This window comes from Vicugna pacos, chromosome 28 (assembly GCF_048564905.1).
Source record: "Vicugna pacos chromosome 28, VicPac4, whole genome shotgun sequence".
NCBI classification, from domain to species: domain Eukaryota; kingdom Metazoa; phylum Chordata; class Mammalia; order Artiodactyla; family Camelidae; genus Vicugna; species Vicugna pacos.
This window is the reverse complement of record NC_133014.1, coordinates 1,987,066-2,012,458: the sequence shown is the minus strand read 5'-3', so window position 1 is coordinate 2,012,458 and position 25,393 is coordinate 1,987,066. Positions and strand designations below refer to the sequence as shown.

Below are 25,393 nucleotides of genomic sequence, written 5' to 3'. Positions count from 1 at the left end.
GCATGAGGATTGCGCTCAGTGCTAACTCTGCATGAATGGATAGTTGGCTTTCATATTTACATATAATTGATTATGTGTCCCTTTTGGCTTTTAGATTCGACTGAAAAATATCCTCACTTGAAGGTAAAAACTTTTATACTTTTATCTTGAATTTTTTTTGTTGTTAAATGAGGGTACTGGGAATTTAGCCTAGGACCTCATCCACTGCTAAGCAGGCACTCTACCACTGAGCTAGACCCTCCCCTCTTGAATTATTGCTACAGATTGTATCAAATGTACAGTATTAATCGGTTTGTTTCAAAAACCATTCAGCCTGCAGTTGGAGTGAAAGATTCTGTTCCTAATAAAACAGGAGAAATGAAGAATTTACAAACATTGGAATCAGGTAAATTTTGCAATACAAATTTAACTCTGAAATGAAGTACAGTCTTCTTATTCCTAATTTCTTTTATTTTTTCAAATTTAATTGAAAGATGACATAAGTAAGGCAGATGTAATTATCGGTATCCATGTTTGAAAAATATATATAAGCATAAGAAATTGATTTTTAAAATGTCAGCTTTGACTCTGATGTTTCTATTGATGTTGGGAGACACTAAAGTGCTCAGTTTGGAGTCCCTATACTTCTCAGGGATTCTGAGAGTTTGATTCTTAGGTTCTAAGATTTTTTCAGAGTTTTAAAATGCTTAATTGAATTCTGACCTTTACGTAGGGTAAAGCTTCCCTTGCTAACATGTCAGTCATATTTCACTTTAATTATTTCATCGAGTGCTTGCTATCACATTGATGATATTTATTTATTTCTATATTTATTTATTAGTGGAGGTCCCTAGGGATTGGACCCAGAACCTTGTGCATGCTAAGCATGTGCTCTACCACTGAGCTATTTCCCTACCTAGCCCAAAGATCTTAAGCCAACTGAATGTTTTGATTAGGAGAGAGTGTGTGTGTGTGTGTGTTTGATTAGCAGTGTGTATGTGTGTGTGTGTGTGTGTGGTGTCTTTGATTATTAAAAATGATGGAAGTAATTAGTCCTACCTTAATATTTGGTAGACAGGATCTTTTAAAACAATAGCCCTAAAAGTTTTTGGGTTTAGGATTTTTTTATACTACTAAAAATTACTGAGAATTCTGAAGAACTTTTAAGTGGGTTGTATCTATTGATGTTTAGTATATTAGAAAATAAAACTGAAAGATTTAAAAAACAAGCACACACAAACATTCCATTAGCCATTAGAGCTATGATGTTATCACATGTCACGTATCTGGAAACCTCCACTGCACACTTAACGGAGAATGAGAATGAAAATAGCGTTCAGTATTATTGTGAAAATAGTTTTGACCTCCTGGACTCCCTAGATGGAGGGAACTTGGGACTTCAGGGCTTCTCAGATGACACTTGAGAACTGCTGTTTTAAACAGGATTCATGGATGTGAAACGATAAAGGGGCCCTTGTGATGAAGTGGGTTTTAAAGTTCACTTCTACATTACTTGCCTTTTTTTCTTTAACTTGTCTTAAAAAGTTTAAATCTGACAACTTAATTCTTTCAAAAAGAAAGGAAAACATTTTTGTTATATATTTCCTGTCTCGTGGCACTCTGTACTCTTTGGATTTAGTTTGTACCTAGACTTATCCTATTTTTATATGGAAAAAATTAGTCACTCAAGGCTGTCCTTTCTTATATAAGTTTATGATGTTTATCCAAGGCTTAAGGTAAGAATTCTGAAGATATTGGTACATTGAGGAAAGACTGTCTCATTGTAATTTAAATTGTACCATTCAGTAAAAGTTTTCTTAAAGCCCATGTCTCTAGGACACAATACTGTCATACATATTTAAATGTCCAGTGAATGGCTGGTTAGACATAGATTTTGTTATTGAAAAAATTCATGTCGAAGAGTCATAATAATTCATAAAGCTCTTACAGAATATAGACTGTTTTATAGAGAGTGATGAGTGAATCCAAGTGAGTAATACTAGAAAATTAAAAGTAGAAAAAAGAGAGACAGTGGTTCCCTATATGAACAGCAGTGACATGTAAAGTACAACCAGCTGGGAAGGAGCAGTGTGTTTGGGGGGAGAGGAGGACGTGGGGCTGCGGATGTGGGGCTGCTGCTCTGGAAAGAGAATTTGTACAAGTTAGTCAAGTTTGTATTGTTATTCACATTCTAATAAGTGGAAACTTTGTTTTCAGATTCTTCAGACTGGGATTCTACTAGTTTGAGCCTCAGTAATGAGGCTGGTCAAAGAGCCGAGCATTTGAAACTTGATAAATGTCCGTTGGTATCACAATCAGTGACCACAAACCAGTCAGCACCCACAGAACTGAGACAGACGGCCCTAGTAGGTAAAGACCGGATGAATATTGGAGCCATGTCTCTGTCAGAAAATGCAGCGCGCCGTGGCCTGTGTGAATCACAGCTGCCAGAGAACAGAAGCAGCAAAGAAGGTAATTAATAAACGGGGCTGCGGATGTGGGGCTGCTGCTCTGGAAAGAGAATTTGTACAAGTTAGTCAAGTTTGTATCGTTATTCACATTCTAATAAGTGGAAACTTTGTTTTCAGATTCTTCAGACTGGGATTCTACTAGTTTGAGCCTCAGTAATGAGGCTGGTCAAAGAGCCGAGCATTTGAAACTTGATAAATGTCCATTGGTATCACAATCAGTGACCACAAACCAGTCAGCACCCACAGAACTGAGACAGACGGCCCTAGTAGGTAAAGACCGGATGAATATTGGAGCCATGTCTCTGTCAGAAAATGCAGCGCGCCGTGGCCTGTGTGAATCACAGCTGCCAGAGAACAGAAGCAGCAAAGAAGGTAATTAATAAACGGGGCTGCGGATGTGGGGCTGCTGCTCTGGAAAGAGAATTTGTACAAGTTAGTCAAGTTTGTATCGTTATTCACATTCTAATAAGTGGAAACTTTGTTTTCAGATTCTTCAGACTGGGATTCTACTAGTTTGAGCCTCAGTAATGAGGCTGGTCAAAGAGCCGAGCATTTGAAACTTGATAAATGTCCGTTGGTATCACAATCAGTGACCACAAACCAGTCAGCACCCACAGAACTGAGACAGACGGCCCTAGTAGGTAAAGACCGGATGAATATTGGAGCCATGTCTCTGTCAGAAAATGCAGCGCGCCGTGGCCTGTGTGAATCACAGCTGCCAGAGAACAGAAGCAGCAAAGAAGGTAATTAATAAACGGGGCTGCGGATGTGGGGCTGCTGCTCTGGAAAGAGAATTTGTACAAGTTAGTCAAGTTTGTATCGTTATTCACATTCTAATAAGTGGAAACTTTGTTTTCAGATTCTTCAGACTGGGATTCTACTAGTTTGAGCCTCAGTAATGAGGCTGGTCAAAGAGCCGAGCATTTGAAACTTGATAAATGTCCGTTGGTATCACAATCAGTGACCACAAACCAGTCAGCACCCACAGAACTGAGGCAGACGGCCCTAGTAGGTAAAGACCGGATGAATATTGGAGCCATGTCTCTGTCAGAAAATGCAGCGCGCCATGGCCTGTGTGAATCACAGCTGCCAGAGAACAGAAGCAGCAAAGAAGGTAATTAATAAAACAGCGTAGAGAATTAGCCATAGTCTACCTGTGCGTGGCTTCACCATATTCTGACTTTGCAGAAGTCATTTTGTGGCATGATCTCCTTTGTGTTTACTCCTTTTATGCAACCTACAACCAGACAAGACCTTTTAGCATGACATTTACATTCATCCTCTGACCAAAGCAGCATATTAAATAGCAAAAGAGAATTAGGAGAAAGTAAGTTTGTTCAGACTAGTATTTAGCACACTCCTGATAGCGAGTAGGAGGATGATGTCTAGAGCTTTGTGACTAGTTGGGAAACCTAGGTGGACATCCAAAGATTCCCTTCTGAAAATACTGTTTCTTAGCTTTATTTTTATCTAGCTCTGAATTTGCAAATAGTAGTTACAGCTATATTCAGTGTAGCTGAAAAAGCACCTGTGCAACTAAATATCAAAATATTTCTAGTATATTCTATGCCTTTCTATATTTTAGAGTGGCTTTCCCAGTGGTAGTGGCAGTCATTGGGAATTTGCTACACAGGACCTCCTTCTTAACTGTGTCCACATAGTATATCAGCTTGTTTTATTATTTTTAATGGATTGATAGGTTGAAAAGGATATTGGTTTTTAAGGGGTGCTTTATCACTTAAAAATAATACATGGAATATCAATTCTAATTCTGCTAGGATACCCAGTCTGTTGATTAACCACATCTAATATGTGTTCTACTTTATATACCAATTAATTTAATGCCTTAATCAGTGATGTAATGAGAGCTGTAGTAATAAATCATACAATATTTTTTCTGCTCCTATAGTTTTATCTTTTCTTTCCTTACCTGTAGAATTCATGTCGTATTTACAAAAGATTCTCAGTTATCTCCTATAGTAGTGACTACAAGCTCTAAACTTAAAGTTTTTCTAATAAATAGTTTATACAAAGATACTTTTAAGAGTTTGTCCTCTGCAGCAGAGGAGCAAAGAGGATAGACATGTAAAGAAATAGTTTACAGTTCAGCTGGTGAAGATACACTAGAAAAGTCTGTGAAGTACCAAGGTAGCTCCAAGGAAAGAGATCCCTGTGTCTGCGTGGAAAGACAGCTGCAGTCAAGGAGGACTTCACAGACCAGCTGAGTCTTCAAAGAGGAAAAGGAACTTGTCAGAATAATAGAGGGAAACATTTCAGATTAAGGAAAGAAAAGCATAAAATGTAACAGTAGTTTTGGAAACCATGAATAACATTGCTCTTGAAGCTTGGTATGTTGTTAAAAAGGTACTATTAGGAGGTAGATAATAGAGTCTATTGTGACTTTGTATATTTCTACTGTGTTTTTAAATTTTATTTTATTTCTCTTTGTTTTGTTCATGTCTGGTGAATCAATTTGTGAATGAAACTTTGAGATGTTTGTATGTCTTTAATCTGGTAACATCTAGTATTTCCCAAATAGTTTGTTGAAGTTTTAGATAATTAGAAGTATTTCTTAAAGAAGTAAATATCCAGCTAAAGATTAAGCTTAATTTAAACTGTCAGTTGATGAAATGTTTTTTATGGTTTTATAAAAATGATGCCTTTTATCTAGTTGTTCTAAGTAGTAAATTTTAACTAAGCATATTCATTTTTCAGCAGACCTAGACTTAGAAAGGACATCTGAGGAAAAGCAAGAAAGACTTGATGGAAGTGAAAATAACCACTCACAGGTAGGTAAAAATGTAAATTTAAGTTTCCGGTTTAATACTGTTTTCTGTGCTTTGATATTAAAACAGTTCAAAAGAAATTGCCTTTCAAACTAGTCTTTTAGAGTCAATAAATAATTACTTAATATTTAGTTTTTAATAGCATTTTATCTAGTTACAAAGCTTAAAGTATTGTTAGGATCTGTAATAATTTATAGTTAAACTCTGTCCTTGGAATTGAGGCAAAAAACCTTCCTGAATATTGTTTACTTCTTCCATTTTTATAGCTTCCTCACATGATAAAGAAGGTGACATCAAATATTAAATCATGTGATTAAGCAGTTGAAATTGTAAACAATATAGCAATGGTGGCCACCGAGTTAGTTTCATGTAAGGAACAGTCATTCCCAGTGGTCCAAAATTTGCAGATTCAAATTGCAAGTCATTAATGCCAAGATGAAAGATTTCTTCTGTCTTGTGATCTCTATGTAGTCGATTTCAGAATCTACAATCAGGGAGAGAATAGGGGTCAAAGAGTCAACCCAACTGCCTAGTAAGAGAATCAAACCTTCCAGGATTGGATCTTTGCTGTTAGGGAACAAACAAAAACTTTCTAAGTTATTTCATTTCAGGGTAGGAAATCAGTAAGTATTATTAAAAATTCTTTTATTCACTCTCACTAGTGAATGTTAGAGTATAATATAACTCAGTGGATGCAGCTTCAAAAAGAGGTAGAGGTTCCTTTGCTGCTACTCTGTTTTTTCTCTTTATCAATAATCTCTTCCATTCTGATCCATATTTGATCTGATCTTCCACTTGTGAAAATAGCCTATGTATAAAACAGGGTCATCTAAATATGTAATCGTGTAGAAACAGACTATTTCTGCCATCTAAGTAACAGGAACTCAGGGAAGTATTTTCCTGGGTTTTGTTCCTTAATCAACCTAAGTCTCTGTGCCAGTCGTTCATATGAAGTGGGAAAGTCATTCAGCTGTGTGCCGCGTGACCTTCTGAGCCCGAATAAACGCAACTGAAATGTCTTAGGAAATATAGTAAGCTCAAGGGGTTTTTTTTGTTTTAATCTTTTGGCTTAAATGTAAGTTGCACTTCCATAGAATGGGAAGGAAGCAGTGACTGGGAGAAGGGATATAAGCACACACTCTCACTAAACTGATCCATTTATTGTGCTTTAGTGAGTGCGGACTTACCTGTTTTACTGATCACTGAACACTTAGAATTCCATCATGGCCACTTTGAGCTATTCTTAAGAACAAATACATGTGCTCCCACATATTCTTGAATCACCACTTTCGGGTGTTTCTGTTGAGTCAGTCACCTACATTATATTATTTAATAAAATGTAGTAAGTTTTGACATTTATGATTTTTATCATATAGGTAGTATGAACCCTCAGCAAAAAAAACTCATTATTTATCTCCAAAGGAGAAAACTTGAGTTTTGAGATGCACTGAATGATTTTATTAGTTCTAGTAATAGATTTTTAAAATGTGTGTGTTCTTTTGTGTGAGGGGCAAAGAGTGTTAAAGATAGAAATCTGAAGGTGTTAAAGGAGATGAGCCCTGCCCCCAACTTTGCCAAAGTCACACTTTTAACTTACCTGATCAATTTGATTAATTTATTTGGTAGCTCATTAGATTCAGTGTTACAGAATTGTGTCATCTTTTTTGACACCGTAAAATGCTGGGGAATACTGCTTTAGGGAATTTGGACAAATCACTTAACCTTTCTTGGTTGTATTCCCATTATCAGTAAACAGTGGGGCTAAAGTAGATCACTCATTACTCCTATGCCATCTAGCTATAAAATGGTCATGGTTATTGAATGTGAAATTGGGAAGCATTATTCCTTTTGCAGAATTCCACACTAACTGGCAGTTCATCAGTTTGACTCTGCTCCTTTCGGTAAACTTGGGTTTATATATTTTATTAAACATCACTTTTTTGATACCCCAGGATCCAAATGAAATAAGAATTATAAAAAGCAGTGGGGTATAAAAAGCAGTGGGGAAAGGATAGCTTTAGCACAGAAAGAAGAGTGTTTCCTTTCTGTTACTGAAGCACCAAGGTGTGACATCTTCTAAATCTGGCTGTTTAACACAAAATCTAGGTGGTAAAGACAGGAGAGGACAAATTTTATGCCTTTGTCTTTTTATTTCTTTGTCTCTGCCATTCACCTAGGGAAGAGTGAATGTAAGAGCACAACACTCGGAAAGTCCTTTTTGAAATTTTGGAAATTCTGTTTCTTTTCCTCAAAGAGGAAGAAGCAGAATTGACAAACATTTCAATGACTTGAAATGATAAAATTAAAATAAGCACAAAAATATTTTAATCATTGAAATTAGGGCAAACTCTGAGTCAAATGATAAAATGAATGAAAACAGTGTTTATAATGAATAAAATAATAATTACCTTTTGTATCAAACTTTCACTAAAGGTTGAAGAAGAAAACAGGAACAAAAGTGGTGAACTGAAAGGATCAGAAACCATGTGTGATGGCAGTTGTCATAAAGATTTAACTCAGCAGAGGAAGAGGGGAAAAACTGATGACCAGCAGTTTCCTGCTCTGCAGAAAGGAGATTCTGATAGGTAAGCCTGGATTAGTATTCAGCAGTAGGTAATTATTATTTTCTAGATATTGTTCAGAATTTCTTCGCAGACTCATCTCTCTACTTGCTTCCATATATTTTGTACCCTTCCTTCCAGGTTCCTAGGACACACCTAAATGCCATATGCATAATCTTTGTGCTCACATTCTAATCTCTTAAGTAGAATAATTTCCTCCTGTCTCCTTTGCTTATGACCTCCTGTTTGTTTCCCCTCTTTTGTGAAGCCTTCCTTATGCTTACTTTACTTTCCATATGTCAGCTCTTGCGTATCACATTGTATCATAATTGTGTATCTGTCTTTGAAGCAAGAATTTGTGTTTCCTTGCATATAGTTGGCACTTGATAACCATTTTGTGAATTAATAAATGATTGAAGATGGGTAAGAGTTGGAATTTTACAAAAATTGTTTTTTTTTTTAATTTATCAGTAGAATTATTTTTTAAAAATTGGCTTTTTCATGGATTGTTTTAAAGTAGCTGTCCTGGCTTGGATATGAAGGAAGTAAAGAAGAATGAAAGTGGAAAACGGACATTAAAAGCATCTGTGACTTCACGTGTATTTGCGAAGACTGCCTCACTGGCTGGTGGTCTCCTATACCTGAATGACAGCAGCAGTTTAAGTGAAGGAGATCAAAGTGGTGGCAGGTAAAATCTACAAATTCTTTATTTCTAGGTGAAGACGTATTAGCAGTGATTACCTTCTCTGGAAATAGAATAGCAGCATATAGTGCAAAGGCCAAGACAAGAGAATTCTCAGCTGTATCAGAGGAACACTGGCGAAAGGTTAAAATGAGAACAAGTGCCTTTGACTGGAAGTAGTTTCAATAATACGTCCCCATGGAAGCCGGGCTGTAGTGAGTCAGTGTAAACAGCCCCTTAGAGGACATTCCCTGGGAAGGCAGGAGAGGACTGGGTGATAACTGAAGGGGAACGTGGGGCTCTTGGGGGTTCCCTTTCTTTTTTTTAATGATGAGACAGTTTGTAGAGGATGTCTCTATGCTGTTGGATGTGGTTCCATAGAAGACGTGTTTTTCAATTTAATCTTGTTTGCATTTCTGATACTAGAAAGTGTATTGATTGTACTATGTTACCTTTAAAATATTGTAGTAAATTATTCTTGTATGGTTTTGTTGTAAGGTCTTATTCATTAGTTCTGAAGCGTAATATTCTTACACAATTGAATATGCAGATAATGACTTTAAAGTTACACCATTGTCCATAGATTTTTAAAAATTATATACTCATAATAACTATACAAACACTTAGGCCATACTGAATAGAGTTTAATCATTCCTTGATGATTCTAGATTTTATAGTGTCCTTGACAGTATCATCATGAGTGGCTATGGTTTTGTATACTATTGTAAAATATCAGGTTATATTAACTTAATATTTGTTTAGATTCTAGGAAGAAGGGGAAGATTTTGTTTATATACAGTAGAATAATAAACTATTAACAATCTATCACAGATGATTACTTTTGGATTACTGAGTTCTAAATTAAAAAACCATCATGCTCCATAAGGACATGTCAAATGCATGAACAAACAGCTGAATGGATAATGAATGCCTGCTGATTAATGTCTTTAGCAAAAGCAAATCTTTATTAAAAGTAGATTTCCAGTATTGCCTAGGTCTAAAGTCTTTTTAAAACATAGGTGTTAAAATTCAGAAATTATTATTTTAACATTTTTTGAGTCATAGTCGTTTTGCAATATTGTGTCAAATTCCAGTGTACAGCACAATTTTTCAGTTATACGTGAACATACATATATTCATTGTCACATTTTTTTTTGCTGTAAGCTACCATAAGGTCTTATATATATTTCCCTGTGCTATACAGTATAATCTAGTTTATCTATTCTACATTTTGAAATCCCAGTCTGTCCCTTCCCACCCTCCGCCCCCTTGGCAACCACAAGTTTGTATTCTATGTCTATAAGTCTGTTTCTGTTTTGTATTTATGTTTTGTTTTTGTTTTTAGATTCCACATATGGGTGATCTCATATGGTTTTTTTCTTTCTCTTTCTGGCTTACTTCACTTAGAATGACATTCTCCAGGAGCATCCATGTTGCTGCGAATGGCGTTATGTTGTCATTTTTATGGCTGAATAGTATTCCATTGTATAAATATACCACCTCTTCTTTATCCAGTCATCTGTTGATGGACATTTAGGCTGTTTCCATGTCTTGGCTATTGTAAATAGTGCTGCTGTGAACATTGGGGTGCAGGTGTCATCCTGAAGTAGATTTCCTTCTGGACATATGCCCCAGAAATTATTATTTATAATTGTACCTAGACATAGAGTAGTAATAGAGATTCATTTACTACGTTAGTTTAAAATACTTAAAAATAAACATTACTTTCTTAGCATATTGTGAAATGTAGGTATTGAAGCCAGATTGCCTGGGTTGGAATTCTGGGCAGACATAGGGGCTTCGACAAGTGACTTAGCCTTTCTGTGCCTCATTTTCTTCCTGGGTAAAGTACCTAATGTATTACCTACCTCCAAGGTTGTGAGGATTAAAATGTCTTTAAGACATGTAAAGTGCTGATAATAATGCATAGCGGTTGCATACTAAGTCCTCAAAAAAGCTAATATCATGGTTATTAGAAAAGGGTTTCTTTCATATAAGGACTTAAGTAATACTTTCCAAATAGGTTTTATTTCCATAAAAGCCAGTTTTTATTGAAAAAGACAACAAGAAAATCCTGGTATATTTTTTCCTATCAAATAATACAAGTAATGTTATGTCTTTCCTTTTCCTTTGCTTGTCCGCTTGATTTAAATTTAATACTTTGTTAATATAACTGATATGCTTTCTTTGTCCTTTAATATTACTGTTTCCATTTTTTGTTTAATCCCTTTTATTGAAAATTAATTATCAGTGCAAAGATTTTATAAAAAGATAATAGATTTACATATTTCTTGTATTTTCAATATTTAGTATTTGGCTTAAATGAATTGCTTTTTTCTTTTTTTAGGTCTTCAAAGAAAACGTCTACTAAAAAGGACAAGGTATAGTAAAATATTAGTTATAAAAATATTTTCCTGTAGTAAAAAAAATTTATAAAAATAGAGTGGAAAAACAGAAAATCCTCCTTTGTTGTAGAGACTTACTTAAAAATAATTGAGAAACACTATTGATAAAGTTAGCCTTTTGACAAAAATCAGTTCTTTTGAGAAGTGTCTGTGTTTTTGCTCTCATAAAAATGGATATTTATCACCTCTGTACACTGAGCATATTTTCTAACTATGTGGGAGACACTGCGAAATAGCATTATTTATCTGTAGGTCAAAGAGCAGATTAATTCTGTGGATGGCCTCGATGACTTAACTCTGCCACCGGAAACAGCTTCCGAGGATTGTGAGTCGCTTTACCCTAACTGTAAGGATACCCTGAGGCTAATCGAACAACTTGGCCTGGAGAGTGAAGGTAGGACCCCGTATGACTACAAAGCCTTTTTAAGTATCTCGTGGTAACGTGTGCACACCTAGCACTGCCCCAGAGAGCACGAATGTGCTACAATCCACTGCATCTCAGAAATATGCTTTGTGTTAAGCAGAATCAGACGTGTTGTGCGCTGCCAGCCAGGGGCTGTGACCATTCCCACTCCCTGTGCTTTCTGTTGACTCTGCTGCTCCTACGCCTTCGCTCAAGGTCAGGTTATCACTACTTCCCTCCTAGAATAGTGAAATCACCTCAGGACTTTCTTCTCCGCCGTTCCACCTCCTGGAACCTTGGTCTACGCCGCCACCAGGATTACTAGATAGTTTTTAAAATTCAGGTCTTTGTTACCTCCTTGCCTAAAATCCAGCTCCTGCTTCTTGTAGCTCCATGGTTAAAGGCCACAGTCCTCTGGCTTCATCTAGTTTCCTATTATTACCCTTCTTTCCACATGTATTTTAGAATCATCTTGTCAATGTTTTTAAAAAAAAAAAAAGTCTGCTAGTGTCCTGGAAATTAGATGTAGATTATGTTGAATCTGTAGATTAATTTTGGGAGAATTGACTTCTTAACAATATGGAATTTTTAACCCTGAACAAAGTTTATTTCTCCATTTATATAGGTCTTCCTTGATTTTCTCAGTAATATTTTAAGAGTTTTTAGTGTCTGGGTCTTTCCATCTTTTATGTTTACCTGTATTTCTTATTTTTCAATGTCGTTGTAAATAGTATATTTTTACTTATTTGTTTTAAAATAATATATTTTAAATTTTAGTTTCTGATGATAGAAATACAGTTGATTTTTGTATGCTGACTCTGTGCCTTCCACCCTGACTGAACTCATTTATTAGTTCTAGTAGCATTTTTATGAATTCTCTCAGGTTTTCCATGTAACCAAAGGTAGTCAAGCTTTTTCTTCTTTAAACTACTGTCTTACTAAAGATAGTTCACATTTAAGACTTGCAGCCAATAAATACGTTCTCTGTCACAGCTAATCAGCTCTGTCACTGTTGCAACAAGAATAGCCATAGACACTACACAAGTTAATGGGCGTCGCTGTATTTCAGTAAAACTTTATTTACCAAAGCAAGCAATCCAGCCCACAGGTTGGAGTTAGCTGACTCGCACCATATAATCATATTCCCCGCTGATTAGCAGACAGTTTTACCTCTTCATTTCCCATCTAGATGTCTTTTGGTTCTTTATTTTGCCTGGTTGCACTGGCTCCAGTATAGTGCTGAATAGAAGGAGTAAGAGAAGCCATTTCTGTCCGGTTCCTCACCTTCTGGGAAAAGCATTCTGTTTTTCACCATTGCATATGGTGTCAGCTGTAGGGTTAGCACAGATCTATGTAATAGTGAAGACATTCCCTTGGTTCCTAGTTTGCTGGAAGTTTTTATTAGGAATAGATGTTGAGGTTTGGCAAGTGCCTCTTTTATCCACTGACATGATCATATGGTTTCTTTTTTAGTTTGTTAATATGATGAATAACATTGATTTCTACATGTTAAAACAGCCCTGCATTCTTGGGATACACCCCACTTGATCGTGATGAATTATCCTGTATTCTTGGATTTAACTTGCTAATGTTTTGTTTAGAATTTTTACCTCCATTTTCATGAGATTAGTTTTCTTTCTGGTAATATCTTTGTCTGGTTTTGGATTCAGGGTAATGTTAGTTTTATAGAATGAGGACCTATTTCTTCCTCTTCATTTTTTGAGGAGAATTTGTGTAGAATTGGTATTAAACTTTCCTGAAATATTTGGTGGAATTCACCAGTGTAACCATTGGGACTGGAATTGTCTTTGTCATAAGGTCTTTAAATACGGCTTTTGTTTTGGTTTTTAAGATATAGGGCTTTTTAGCTTATTAGTTCTTTCTTAACTGAGCTTTTGTAATTTCGCTCTTTAAAGGAATTTTACTCACTTCATCTGAATTGTCAAATTTATTTGCATAATGTTCATAATATTACTTTGTCATTCTTTTAATATCTGCAGAGCTTAGAAGAATGTCTTCCACGTTATAGGTGCTCAATATCCATTTGTTCAATGTATGGATGAATGAATGTGAAAATGCACAGTACTTTATACACAAAAATTATTCATACATTTTGTTTCTATTTTTGTTTTCTTCCTAATGCAGATTCTGATAGGTTATTGAAAATTCAGGATCCAGTTCATTCATTCAGATCAATAGAACCGAAAGAATCTGACTGTGAACTACTTAGAGGAAAAATTAAAGAAATGGAAAATAAGGTGAACTGGCTACAAACAGAGCTGTTGAAAACAAGAGAAGCAAAATCACAGTTAAAACTTCAAAATGTGGAGTGTGAACGAGAGCTCTGCAGCATGAGGTACTGAATTTCTTGGTTTTAAAGAAATATTTGAACTCATCTTTACTTTAACACTGTAGATATGTAGGAGAAGTCTTATCATTGCTAACTGACCTTTTGGGATTTTACAGGGGAGAAAATTTCATTAATATTGTGAAATATGAGACTCTTGGAAATAACAGCGATATATATGTATCTCTCCTCATTCTATATTTCTTTAAAAAAAAATCTGTGATCCTTATCTCTCAATTGTCCTCCAGAAAGTTTGTATTACTTTACATTCCCACTTGCAGAATTATGAAATTACCATTTTTCTCAAGGCAGAAACTTTAAAAAAATTTTATGCAGTTTGATTCTTAACATATGAATGAATGGACTAAAAAGTAAAGTGGAAAGTGATTACTGGTTAGTTTATTCAGCATCTCTCTCATACGGAGATAAGATTAGTTCAAAGGTCTATGCTGAAAGCACGGACTAGTCTTTATTTTTTAATTACTTAATATGGATCCTGCCTTGTACCAAAAGGGATTTAAAAATGATTTACTAAATAAGTAATATTCAACAAGGTAAGTTCAAAGTGTTGCAAAAGAAGAAACATAAAGTGTAGGGCATCAGGTAGTAGACTCCCCAGCCTCGCCTTGGATTATACTAATTAGCAGATCTGTGCTCTGGGAAAGACGCCTGCGGATGTTACCTTCCACTAGAGGTCATTTAGGATTCCCTGTAATACTTCATGAAGTTGAAATTTTATCTCTCATGAACTTATAAACTTGTTTCTAAATAGCAACTTCTCTTTTAATTAGTAACTAAATTCTCTGTCCTAATGAAGGAGTAATTTATGACTATGTGGGGGACAAAGGGTAATTTTCAACTCAAATCTTACTGAATAATTGCAAAATTTCTTTCCTACACTATTCACCAGAGTTACTCTTTACTGAAACTCAGTTAGCATTATGTCTTTTCATTGCTACTTTTCATCTTATCTATCTTTATGAAGAGATTGAAGTGAGGAACTTAAAATGTGAGACTTAGAAATGAAAAAAAAAAAACTGAGAACATAGAAATTCCATTAGGGTAATAAATCAGCATGTGAAGAACCAGATCATAAAGTGAACTTATTTTCTAACAAAATAAATTTTAAGGTAAGCATATTTCGCTACAGATTCATGTTAAAACAAGAAACAAAGAAGAAGAAAAATTATTATATGTTATATGAAAACACTAAGGATGATTTAAAAAGAAAAGAGAAACAATACAGTGAGCAAGTTTACCTGAACCAACAACTTGAAAACACTGTCCGAGCACTAGAATGCAAACTGAAGAGTATAAGGAATAAACCGAATCAGGTAAATTAGTCTTAGGTGAAAATTTCATATCTCTCACACTTTTTCATCAATATTGTTTATAATACTCCTTTGGATTACTCTATATTTTCACTTAAAGCAAATAAAAGTTATCTCATCCTAAATATGAACTATGATATTTAGAGCTTAACTTACTAATTTCTTGGTGTTCTTGGCATCTAATAGATGCTCTGTGTCTTTTCTGAATGAAAGAATGGAAGTTAAATTGAGCTTAATCATTAACATAAGGATTGATGGGTTTGGTCCATTCAACAAAGTAACAAGTCTTAATTCAAATCCATGTGTTAATTTTGGCTTTTTGAAGTTAAAATCCAAGCTAAATTGCCTTGAGATTGTGATGGAACTGGTTAAATGCCTTATAAAGAAATTTTCTTTCACTGGGATTTCAAAGTTTGTAGATACTGACAGACATATGCAGAATAGATAAACAAGATTATACTGTATAGCACAGGGAAATATGTGCAAGATCTTGTGGTAGCTCACAACACAAAAAGTCACAATGAATATATATATGTTCACGTACAACTGAAAAATTGTGGTCTACACTAGAATTTGACACAACATTGTAAAATGACTATAACTCAATTTAAAAAGTGTTAAAAACCTTTTTCTTTCATGATACTACATCTCTTGTGTTTTGGTCTGTGATAAATTTAGCTGTCATATATACTAGAATTTGAGTTACTTATGTGCATTAAAGATCCCTGTGCTTAACAGGCTACTTCTTTTTAACAGTTTTTAAAAATTTTTTTTAAAGATTCCCCTCCTAAGCTCTTTCTGACTTTTTTTCATGATATAAAACCCAAAACCTAATGAAATATATCTCCAGGTTTTAGAAGAGCGAAGTGACGCTCAGAGACAACTTTCTCGAGAGCAGAATGCCGGAGTAATACAAGATGAAATCCTGGCCCATCATCTTTCCCAACAAAAGGAGGCAGAAAAGGCTAATGAGGAAATGAATGCTGAGGTATTTTCTTTAGTTGTTTTCAAACATGTATGTGTATGAACTTGTATACTTACATAGTTTAAAAACCAATACTATAGGTATAGGGAGTATAGAGGGTTTTAAAAGCCTATATATGTAAATATATTTTCTGAGGTTTCATTTCTGGCCCATTGGATAAAGCAATATTTTGAATTCAAATCTATTTGCCGGCAACAGTGACATAGTGACATTCACAGTGGCCTCATCCAAGGAGAGGCTATTCATATTTTCCATAGGAATTGATGAACTTTCCGTTATCTCAAAAACTGTTGCTACTAACGGCAGGCATTCTAGTTTCTGGCAGTGATCTCACTCCTTTGATAGATGAATGGAGAGGTTACTTAATCATTTCCACTGATGGTAAGGAGGAAAAAGTATAGCCAGTTCAGAAACCGTAGTTTGGGTGTCATTCTCCTATGTGTGATAAAAAGTAACGCTCTGCTCCATGTGGTATCTGATTTCAGTACAAGGAGCTTTTGAATATAGTGATAGATATGCCATAATCTATAATTAGTGATAACTTATTGATCTGTAGTATATTTGTAAGTAAAACAGTTCACTGTATTTCCCTGCTGTTTCACATCCATTGTTGTTATAAACACCATGAAGAAGAAATAAAAATTATTGCAGAAGCAAATAGTCTCCTGATTTTCTAAGAAGAGCTCTGTAAATTTTACCTTCTTTACCTTTAGTGTATTCACCATTAGGGAAATAGAAGGCTTCTCTTGTGTTTATGTATTTATCCTAGAGAAGTAGCTTTGGTTTGGTGTAAGAGTCATAGAGTCAGAAGCCCTGGGGGAAACCCTGCAGCTTGCTTGTGTTTTTAACCCTTTATTCCAGAATTGTCACAGCTAAATGAGTTAACTGATGTTTGTAGACGTGCTTAGTACAGTGCTTAGATTTATCACTTATCTGTAGGTGTAATTCTTATAACTCACTCTAAAAATGTTAGAAAGGGAGAATATTTATGGAATAGTCTCAGGAAAAAAATTTTTTAGGAAATTTAATCTGTCCAAATATATACAGAGCTTAGGCACTTACTTTGGGGGTAGCTGTAAAGGTTAGAAGTCAGATAGAATTTTTAAGTGTAGTCAGATTTATTCTTTTTTTTATTTTAAGCCTTTTGGGTTTGTTGTATTTCAGAGAAAGAAAGCCTTTCCAGTTCTGAGCTTCTTAGACATCCTTTTGTGGTTTCTTTTTTACTTTCATGGATTCACTGTCTTTAATTAAATTTTTGAACTTTTGGGGATTTCTGCTTGTTTAAAGTTTGAGATTTTTATCTACCTTAAGTTTTTCCAGTTAGATACCCAGTTATTGCAAACTTTTTGTTGTACAAACTTAGAGATTAGTCTTTCACTTCAGTGGAAGTTATGATATGTCAGTTTATTCAGTACAGTTCAAAGAGTAAGAGATGAGGGGTTTCACTTACAGGACACAATGGATTTTGAGCTGTCTGACTCAAAAGATAACAGAGAGGTCCTTCCTCAGCAACTTTCTGAAGCTGAAAGTCAATTCCGTGGCCAAGAAATTGAGCTCCATCCCAGGAGAGATGCTCTTAGACCAACAACGTTGGTATTAGAAAGTGTGCATAGAGACCGAGGCCAAGCCCAGTGTTCAACCAAGCAAACTGAACCGTTGTCTCAGAGCAAAGAAGAAAAAGTCAACAAATACATTGGAAAGCAGGCATTCTTGGAGAAGAGAGTATGTGAACTACAAAATGAAAACATGTTGCTTCGACAGCAACTGGATGTTGCTCAAAATGAGGCCAAAAGTAAAAAGATAATACTTAATATCCCAGAGCCGTTTCCGGATCACCTGGGAAAACTTGAAGCCATGAGCAAACGAATTCTGATGCTGGAGGAAGGAAACAAGGAATTAATCGATGAATTCAAATGTTTAAAGGACAGACTGTATCAGTATGTAACGGACAGAGCAGAAATGGAAGTAAGTACCCAGAAAGGGAACTAATTTTCAGACTTCCTCAAAGAAAATTCAAAGTAGTATCTGATGAAAGCTAAATGTTGAAACTAGTTGAATATAAAAAATGTGTGGGCTATAAATATATACACTGTAAAGCAGCCTAAAAGCATATCTTGTATCCAGCAAACAAAAGTTAGGCCTGAGAGGTGCTTTGCTTTGAGAAAAGATGCCGTGTCACCTGAAATTCTAAGAGATTAAGCTAGAAGTTGTTGACAGATATAGGCAGGTCTCAGTAATTTACTCTTATACTGCCCAAATCATTTTAATCTTCCTGTCACCACATTTTAGTATCGTGATGAAGCAGATAAATGAAATGCTCAGAACTAAAACGAGTATTTTGAAATTAAGATTCAGATGTGTGAACAAAAAAAGTGAAAGAAAAAAAAAAAAGATTCAATGGGGTGGATTACCTTGACAGTCGAATCCAGATTTCCCAGATGAACTGATGTGTAAACGCTGTATCTTGCAGTACTTTTCGTTCAGTAGCTTTTCATATGTTTTTAGTTGATATAATTTTATTTGTATTCATGTCAATTGGAATTAAATTTAGACATATTTCCATCTCAAATTATTTATTGTTATGACCTCTCCGCTTCTTAAAGGCATCTACTTTTCATTCAGTCATAATTTGGGACAAATGTAAATGTGTTTGACTTAGTCTCCCCTGTTCTATTTATAATTTACTTTGAACATTTTTTCAAATAGTTTGCTCACAATTCTCATTTCAAGGCTCAGTTACTGTCACTTGGATCTAAGTTTGTCCAGTGCAGAGGAACTGGGGCGCTCTGTGATGTACTAGTTTGGCATTGGGGTCCGATTTTCAGACTGAGGAGGAGCAGCCAGAGTCCTGAGTGGCAGGAAGGGAGTGCGTGGGAGGGGTGGGGGGAGCTGTAGGAGCTGCAGCCCAGGAGACAGGGGACGCCAGGTTGTCTCGGGTCCCCAAAGGCCTTTGAAATAACCTCACTTTTATTGTGAGATGGGAGTCTATTGAAAAGATTTAAACACCAGATTGAATATGTGAAGGACTCTGAACTTAAGCCTCTAACGAGAAAGAGGGAGAATGTTCCACAGTGTGGAACTTACCACCACTCAGCCCACCCACACACCCGTTTCTGTCTGAGACTTCAGTGGGGGTGAAGCTCGGCCACTTCCTGGGAGGGGCAGGGAGTGGCTGGTGGGGCTGCCTCCATTGTCTAAGTTAACTTACTGTCAGTAAGGCAGGAGGGTCACGCCTTCTGTGTGCTTAATGAAATTCAGTAAACAGGAATGTGTGCCTATGAGGAAAAGAAGGTGAACTGATGTCTGTGGGGATAGTTGTCAAAGTCCATTTGTTGGAGGTACATATTATTAATGTAACTTAATGGTAAGGTGACTTAAAATTCAGTAACAGAGTTATCTTTTTAGGCCCATATGAGACAGCTTCAACAAGAGCGGACTGACACCCGAAAGAAAGTGTCCATGTTGGAAGCGTCCCTGGAGGTGACAGCACATCATCCGACTAACTCAGAAAATAAGAGACAGGATGGAGAGAGGAAGCCACATCAAACTGCGAACCCAGTATGTATGAAATCCAGCACGTCGGCCGTGAACGTGCAGCGCAGAGTGTTGCAGGACACTAGCTTTTCAGGGACAGCTTTCTTTTGCATCTTCATTATAATTTCACTTTTATTATCTTTATAATGCACTTGTTTCTTAAATTTTGACTTTCATTCTGCCATTGTTTATTTTTTTCTTATAATGTTTACCCTTAGAGAAGTTGAGAATTATACCTCTTTCCTCACAGAAGTTAACTTTTTTTCCCTATTAAACAGTATTTTTTAGCAATCTCTCACCACAATGAGGCAAGCTAGATAAAATCAGAGGATAATGTTTCATGGCATGTTCCAGAGAATTGTCATGTCTCATCTTCACTTTTGTGAATGGATATAGAATCTGTGTGTATTTATTTCGTGGATTTCAGAGTAACTTGTGCAGAAAGGTCATTATACAAACCAGTTGAAGTTAGGCATTGCCTTCATTTTCTCTTCATTTTAGACATGTTGTCAAAGCATGGAGAAGTGCAGATCATGAATGTACACCCAAAATAGACAACTAAGAAAATTGTCTTGATCCTGCCTTTGGATTTTTTTTTAATTTTATTGAGATATAATTCACATGGGGGGATTGCATAACTCAGGTGGTAGAGTGCATGCTTAGCATACACAAGGTCCTGGGTTTGAGTCCCTGTACCTCCTTTAAAAATAAATAAGTGAAACCTAATTACTTCCCTCTGCCAAAAAAAAAAAATTCACATATATAATTCACCCATTTAGAATGCATAGTTAGTATCTCCTAGTATATTCAGAGGTATGCAGCTGTCACCACAGTCAATTTTAGAACATTCCCATCACCCCAAAAAGAAAGCCTGCATCTCTTGGCCATCACCCCCCCGTCCCCCTCAGCACCCAGCAGCCAACAGGCTGACTTCTGTCTCTATAGATGTGCCTGTTCTGGGTGTTTCACATGAATGGAATCACATGCTGCGTGGTCCTTCGTGGTTAGCTTTCTTCATTTGATAAAACATCTTCAAGGTTCATCCATGTTATAGCGCTTGTCAGTATTTCCATTTCTGCTTATTGTCAAACATTACTCGGTTGTGGGGCTAAACTGTTTATCCATCCATCAGTTGATGGACCTTTGGGTTACCTCTGCTTTTTGACTATTGTTAGTAATGCTGCTGTGAACATTTCTGTCCAAGTTTTGGTGTAAATATGTTTTCATTTCTTTGGGGAACAGACTTAAGAATGGAAATGCTGTCATATGGGTCATATGGTAACCCTGTTTAACGTTTTGAGGAACTGCCATACTGTTTTCCAGAGTGGCTGCACCATTTAACATTTTTATCCAAAGTGTATAATTCTCCCAATTTCTGTGCATTCCTGTCAACACTGGTCATTAGCTCTCCTGGTAGGTGTGAATTGGCATCTCATTGTGGTTTTGATTAGCATTTTTCTGATGACTAAGAATGTTGGGGATCTTTTCATGTGCTTATCCATTTGTGTATCTTCTTTGAAGACCTGTCCAGGCTTTTGCCCATTTTAAAATTGGATTTTTTTTTATGATTGAATTGTAAGAATTCTTTTTGTATCTTGGGTGTGAGTCTTTGATCAGATGTAGGATTTTCAAGTGTTTTCTCCTATTCAGGAGCTTGCCTTCTTACCTTCTTGATGGTGTCTTTTGAAGAGTAGAAGGTTTTAATATTGATGAAGTTCAGTTAATCTATTTCTGTCTTTTACTGTCCTATTTAAGAAGCAAGTGCCAGATCCAGTCACGGAGACACACACCTGTGTTTTCTTCTAAGAATTTTGTAGTTTTAGCTCTTTCATTTTGAGTTAATTTTTTATATATTGTATGAGGTAGAGGTCGAATTTTGTTCTTTTGCATGTGGATATCCAATTTTCCCAGTACCATTTGTTAAAAAGACTACTATTGTCTCGTTCAGTTATTTGACACTCATATTGCAAATCAGTTGACTGTAAATGTGAGGGTTTCTTTTAGATTCTCACTGGTGATACATTGATCTATGTCTATCCTATGCCAGTACCAATTCAGATGTTATGAGAACTCTTTCCGAGTCATCTTGCATTGTACCAGTTGTTTTACATAATAATAAAAAGTCAGTGTCATGGGATGTCTGTAACTCTACTTCTGTGGAGATCTGCTGCTTCCTGAAGGGGCCTGTAGTCAGCTTATGTCTTGCTAACTCTGTGACATGACAGAAAGAAGGCTTGCAAAGATAAAGTCTGTTCCTTCCCCTCCCATTGAGACCTTTAGTTTCTCACCCAGTGCCTCCCACTTCACTCCAGTTTCCATCAAATCATGGTCACGGGATCTTCTGATTCAGTCTGCAATATACTTCATTATGTTGCACTCATTATAATTCACAGACTCATCCATAGATTTCACTATCTAGAGGCAAAAGATTAAGCCTGGAAAAGATTAATTCAACCTTCCTCTTTGGAAGCCTCTCTAATCCATCATCTTGCGATTCACGATGAAGTCCTCTTTTGGCTTGGTTCTTGTGTGTAACACTGGTGCCAATCTTGTTCTTGGTGCAGATCCTGCATTCTCAGCTCCCTTTGTCTACCTCCTTTTACTTAAAAAGAGAGATGCCTAGCTGTTTTCTATAGCTTAATGCATAATTAATGAAATAAATATTTCATCCCATCCAAGGAAAAATTTTCAAGAGTACAGCTGTTAAAAATTAGATAATATTCAATCAGTTTATCAGAAACAGATAACAGATTGGTAACTTGAATTTCAAAAGTTCAAAGCCAATCTGTGTGATATGGAGAAGCATTGCGCTATGACATAAAGCTGAGACAGTCTTACCTTCCCTTACCAACAAGCTTTTAAGTAAGGTAAAGGAAAAGTTGTATTTAATTTAAATACTGCCAAAGGACACTACATTTATGGTTCCATAATATTTTTTTTTCTCTCTGAGGGAAGGAAAATGAAGAATGAGTGCTAGATTAATAAGTTCTCAAAGCTGCCTGTCTCTTAGAATTTCAGTTAATTGAAATGAGGTAAAAAGGCTGATTTTGGTAAACTGACTATTTCTAGTTGTTTTTCAGTTATTAGACTTCAAATCCTATGTCTCCTTGCTTACCAGTCTTCCTTATCCTCAAAGTTGAGGGGAAATTGTGAAATACATGCCTATTTGTAAGAAACTGTAATTGGAGGGAACTCTGAAGTATCTTCCTTCTCATTAGTTCTTAGGTCTTTCAGTTATCTGCTTCTCATCAGCACTTTATTAATAAGTCATTAATAAGTTAATCTCAATGTTGGTTACATTTCAGTTTATAGGAGACCAATTTCTACTATATTCAAGTTACATTTCTTACTGTTGTTTTTATCCACTTTTCTGTTTATATGTTTTTGCCTGACAAACTCCCCAAAGTTCAGTGGCTTAAATAAGCATTTATTTTCACAACCTACACTTAGGAAAAGTGTGGCCAAGACAGCTGGCCTATATTCCTCTCAGCTTCAAGTGGGGCAGCTTGAAGGCGGGGTGTTGGAATCACTTGAAGCCTCATCCATTGATGTCAGATGGTTGATGTTGGCGGTGGGCTGTGGCTTTGGTGGGGTAGGCAGGTGGACCACCTCCCCTGGAACACGTAAGCTGTCTCTGTGGCCTGAGCTTGCCCACCTGAGACTGGGTTCCAGGGTTAAGAGCGAGGCAGAAGCTGAATTGCCTTTTTAAACCTAGCCCTGCTGTTCACTCGGAGACACTTTCACCGCTTTCTGTTCATTAGGAGCAGGGCACTTAATGTTGGCCCGTATTCTACCTTTTTTATGGAATTAATTTTGAAAATTTATGGAGACATTCAAAAGCCAGCATAATCTACTCAATAGCCACCATGTTTTCTTACTGCTTCCATACGAGAAATCCACTTGTCCCCACTCAGTCCCCGAGCAGGTCTCGGTCGCTGTGGTGTTAGGCTCAGGCTCCGGTCCAGGGTCTTACTTTACCATCGTCACCAGGTCCAGGTGGGGCTGAGGTTCCTGGGCGTGGTTTCTGGAGTACAGCCCCTTGGGTACACTCCTCTCAGTGCTGAGGCTTGAGGATAAGGAGACACGGGTTATTTGCTGCCACACACCCAACATTCTGCTAAACTGCTAAGGACTCCCTCACTCACAGATGGAAGATGGGAGGCACACTGGTTCGTAGCATTCTGAAATGCAGCCTGATGCTGCTGGCTCTTTGTTTAGGACTTAGTCCTAACCTTGGGGGGGTTCTCCTTCGCTGCCCTCCCTGAGCTCTTTGTTCTGTCTCTTTCATGAGCAGTGACTGGTGTTTGCAGACGAGTAGTTCTCTCAAGCCAGCTTCCTCCTTGTAGACCTTCTAAGAAAAACCCAAAGGCCTCTTCCCGTTTTGCACTGTCTTTGTCTAATTCAGTCCAAGCTGGAAAACAGGTTTTTGCTACCACAGTTCTCTTTGAGTTTTCTGTGAATTTTATTGGGGTTCGTGCCATTGGAAAAGCTGCTTTCATGTCTTTTTGAGATAAACTCTTCACCTTGGGCTTCCTGTGAAGCTGTTGGGGGACCATGCCTTTAAAATTCTTATGCTTTTAAGATCTTTAAAGGAATTTGAGGCGGCACCTTAAATATTTTCAAGGTCTTAACAAAGTCTTGGCTTCATCTTTAGACTGTTTTCCTGGCAGCACCCTACATTTGATCTTAGACCGGAAGCCATTTCTCTGCTTACCCATTATGTGACAATTGGCATGTGGAGATGCTTTAAATGGGATACAGATATTTAAACCGAGTGAGTCCTGATTCCTTTATATTTAATAATCTTTTTGTTTGTTTCAGCTTATCTCTCTCATCAATTTTACTTTCAGCTGTTTGGTAGCAAGATTTCCATTTCCTCCGGTTTCAGTGTCGTTTTCTTCCCTGGTCTAGAAGCCTTCACTCTCAGCCCTTCAAGGGCCCTCAGGCTTCCACTCACAGTCTCGTGGACACTTTGGGTTTTCACTCTTACTCTTCTCTACATCTGTTCAGGTTTCACCTACCTCCAGGCTCAAAGGCATCCCCACATTTTGGGTTCTTTTCTAATGGCTGCACCCCATTTTTAATATCAATATCTATGCCAGTTATTTATTGCTAATAATTTATATAATAAACTGCCTCAAAAGCTGGTGACTCAGAACAGCATTTGCTTGGTTCACAAATCTGTGTTTAGACAGGGCTCGGAGCCAGCTCATTTCTTCTCCACTTGGCATCAGGCAGGCACTAGAATAACCTAAAGGCTTGTTTGTGCACATATCTGGAAGTTGGAGCTGGCTTTGGTTAAGGACGTTCCCTGGGGTCATCAGCTGGGACAGCTGCATGTACCAGGACTCAGTAGGTGGCCTGGGCTTCACAATGTGGTGGCTGGCTTCTAAGAGTGAGCATCCCTACAGAGTGAAAGTCAGAAGCTATTTAGCCTTAGAAAGCACACGGCAGTGTCCCCACATTCTGTCCCCTAGAAACCAGTTGACTTCAGGCCAGTACATACTTCAGGGGAGAGAATTTCACAGGTGAAGAGTCAGAGAACTTGTAGAGATGTTTTACAGCCACCACATCTGCCTGTCTTGCCTTACCAAATAACCCTTCTATCTGAAGGAAAGTAGTTCTTCCCAAGTCAGTGTCACTGAAATTCCAGCAAATTTTTTTTTTGTTGAGTATGTTCTCTTGTTTTGTGGACAGCTACAAAGGATTACAAGAATTAAGGCTGTTTTGTTTGTTTGTTTAGAAAAATGTATGGATCACCTTACTAAACCACTACCCTAGGAGATGGATTTCTCCTTAACTCTGCAAATCATTCATTGCTCCTTGGAATGCAATTCAAACTAGCATAAAATATTTGTAGTTCAGAGAAAGGCTTATGAAGCGTGAGAATCCATATCTGTAAGATGTAT

The 25,393-nt window shown here is 36.7% G+C and overlaps 1 protein-coding gene across 1 annotated transcript in view; it reads left to right on the top strand.

Moving 5' to 3' along the window:
• The window catches only part of LOC102534458 (ankyrin repeat domain-containing protein 26-like), a 94,059-nt gene that overhangs the window by 47,632 nt on the left and 21,034 nt on the right, over window positions 1–25,393 (top strand). The window contains 16 exon segments of the mRNA XM_072951582.1: window positions 95–123; window positions 313–385; window positions 2,197–2,451; window positions 2,568–2,822; window positions 2,939–3,193; window positions 3,310–3,564; window positions 5,166–5,239; window positions 7,670–7,821; window positions 8,315–8,485; window positions 10,827–10,860; window positions 11,137–11,278; window positions 13,433–13,643; window positions 14,785–14,968; window positions 15,816–15,953; window positions 17,403–17,915; window positions 19,356–19,508. Coding sequence (XP_072807683.1) covers window positions 95–123; window positions 313–385; window positions 2,197–2,451; window positions 2,568–2,822; window positions 2,939–3,193; window positions 3,310–3,564; window positions 5,166–5,239; window positions 7,670–7,821; window positions 8,315–8,485; window positions 10,827–10,860; window positions 11,137–11,278; window positions 13,433–13,643; window positions 14,785–14,968; window positions 15,816–15,953; window positions 17,403–17,915; window positions 19,356–19,508 — 2,894 coding nt within the window.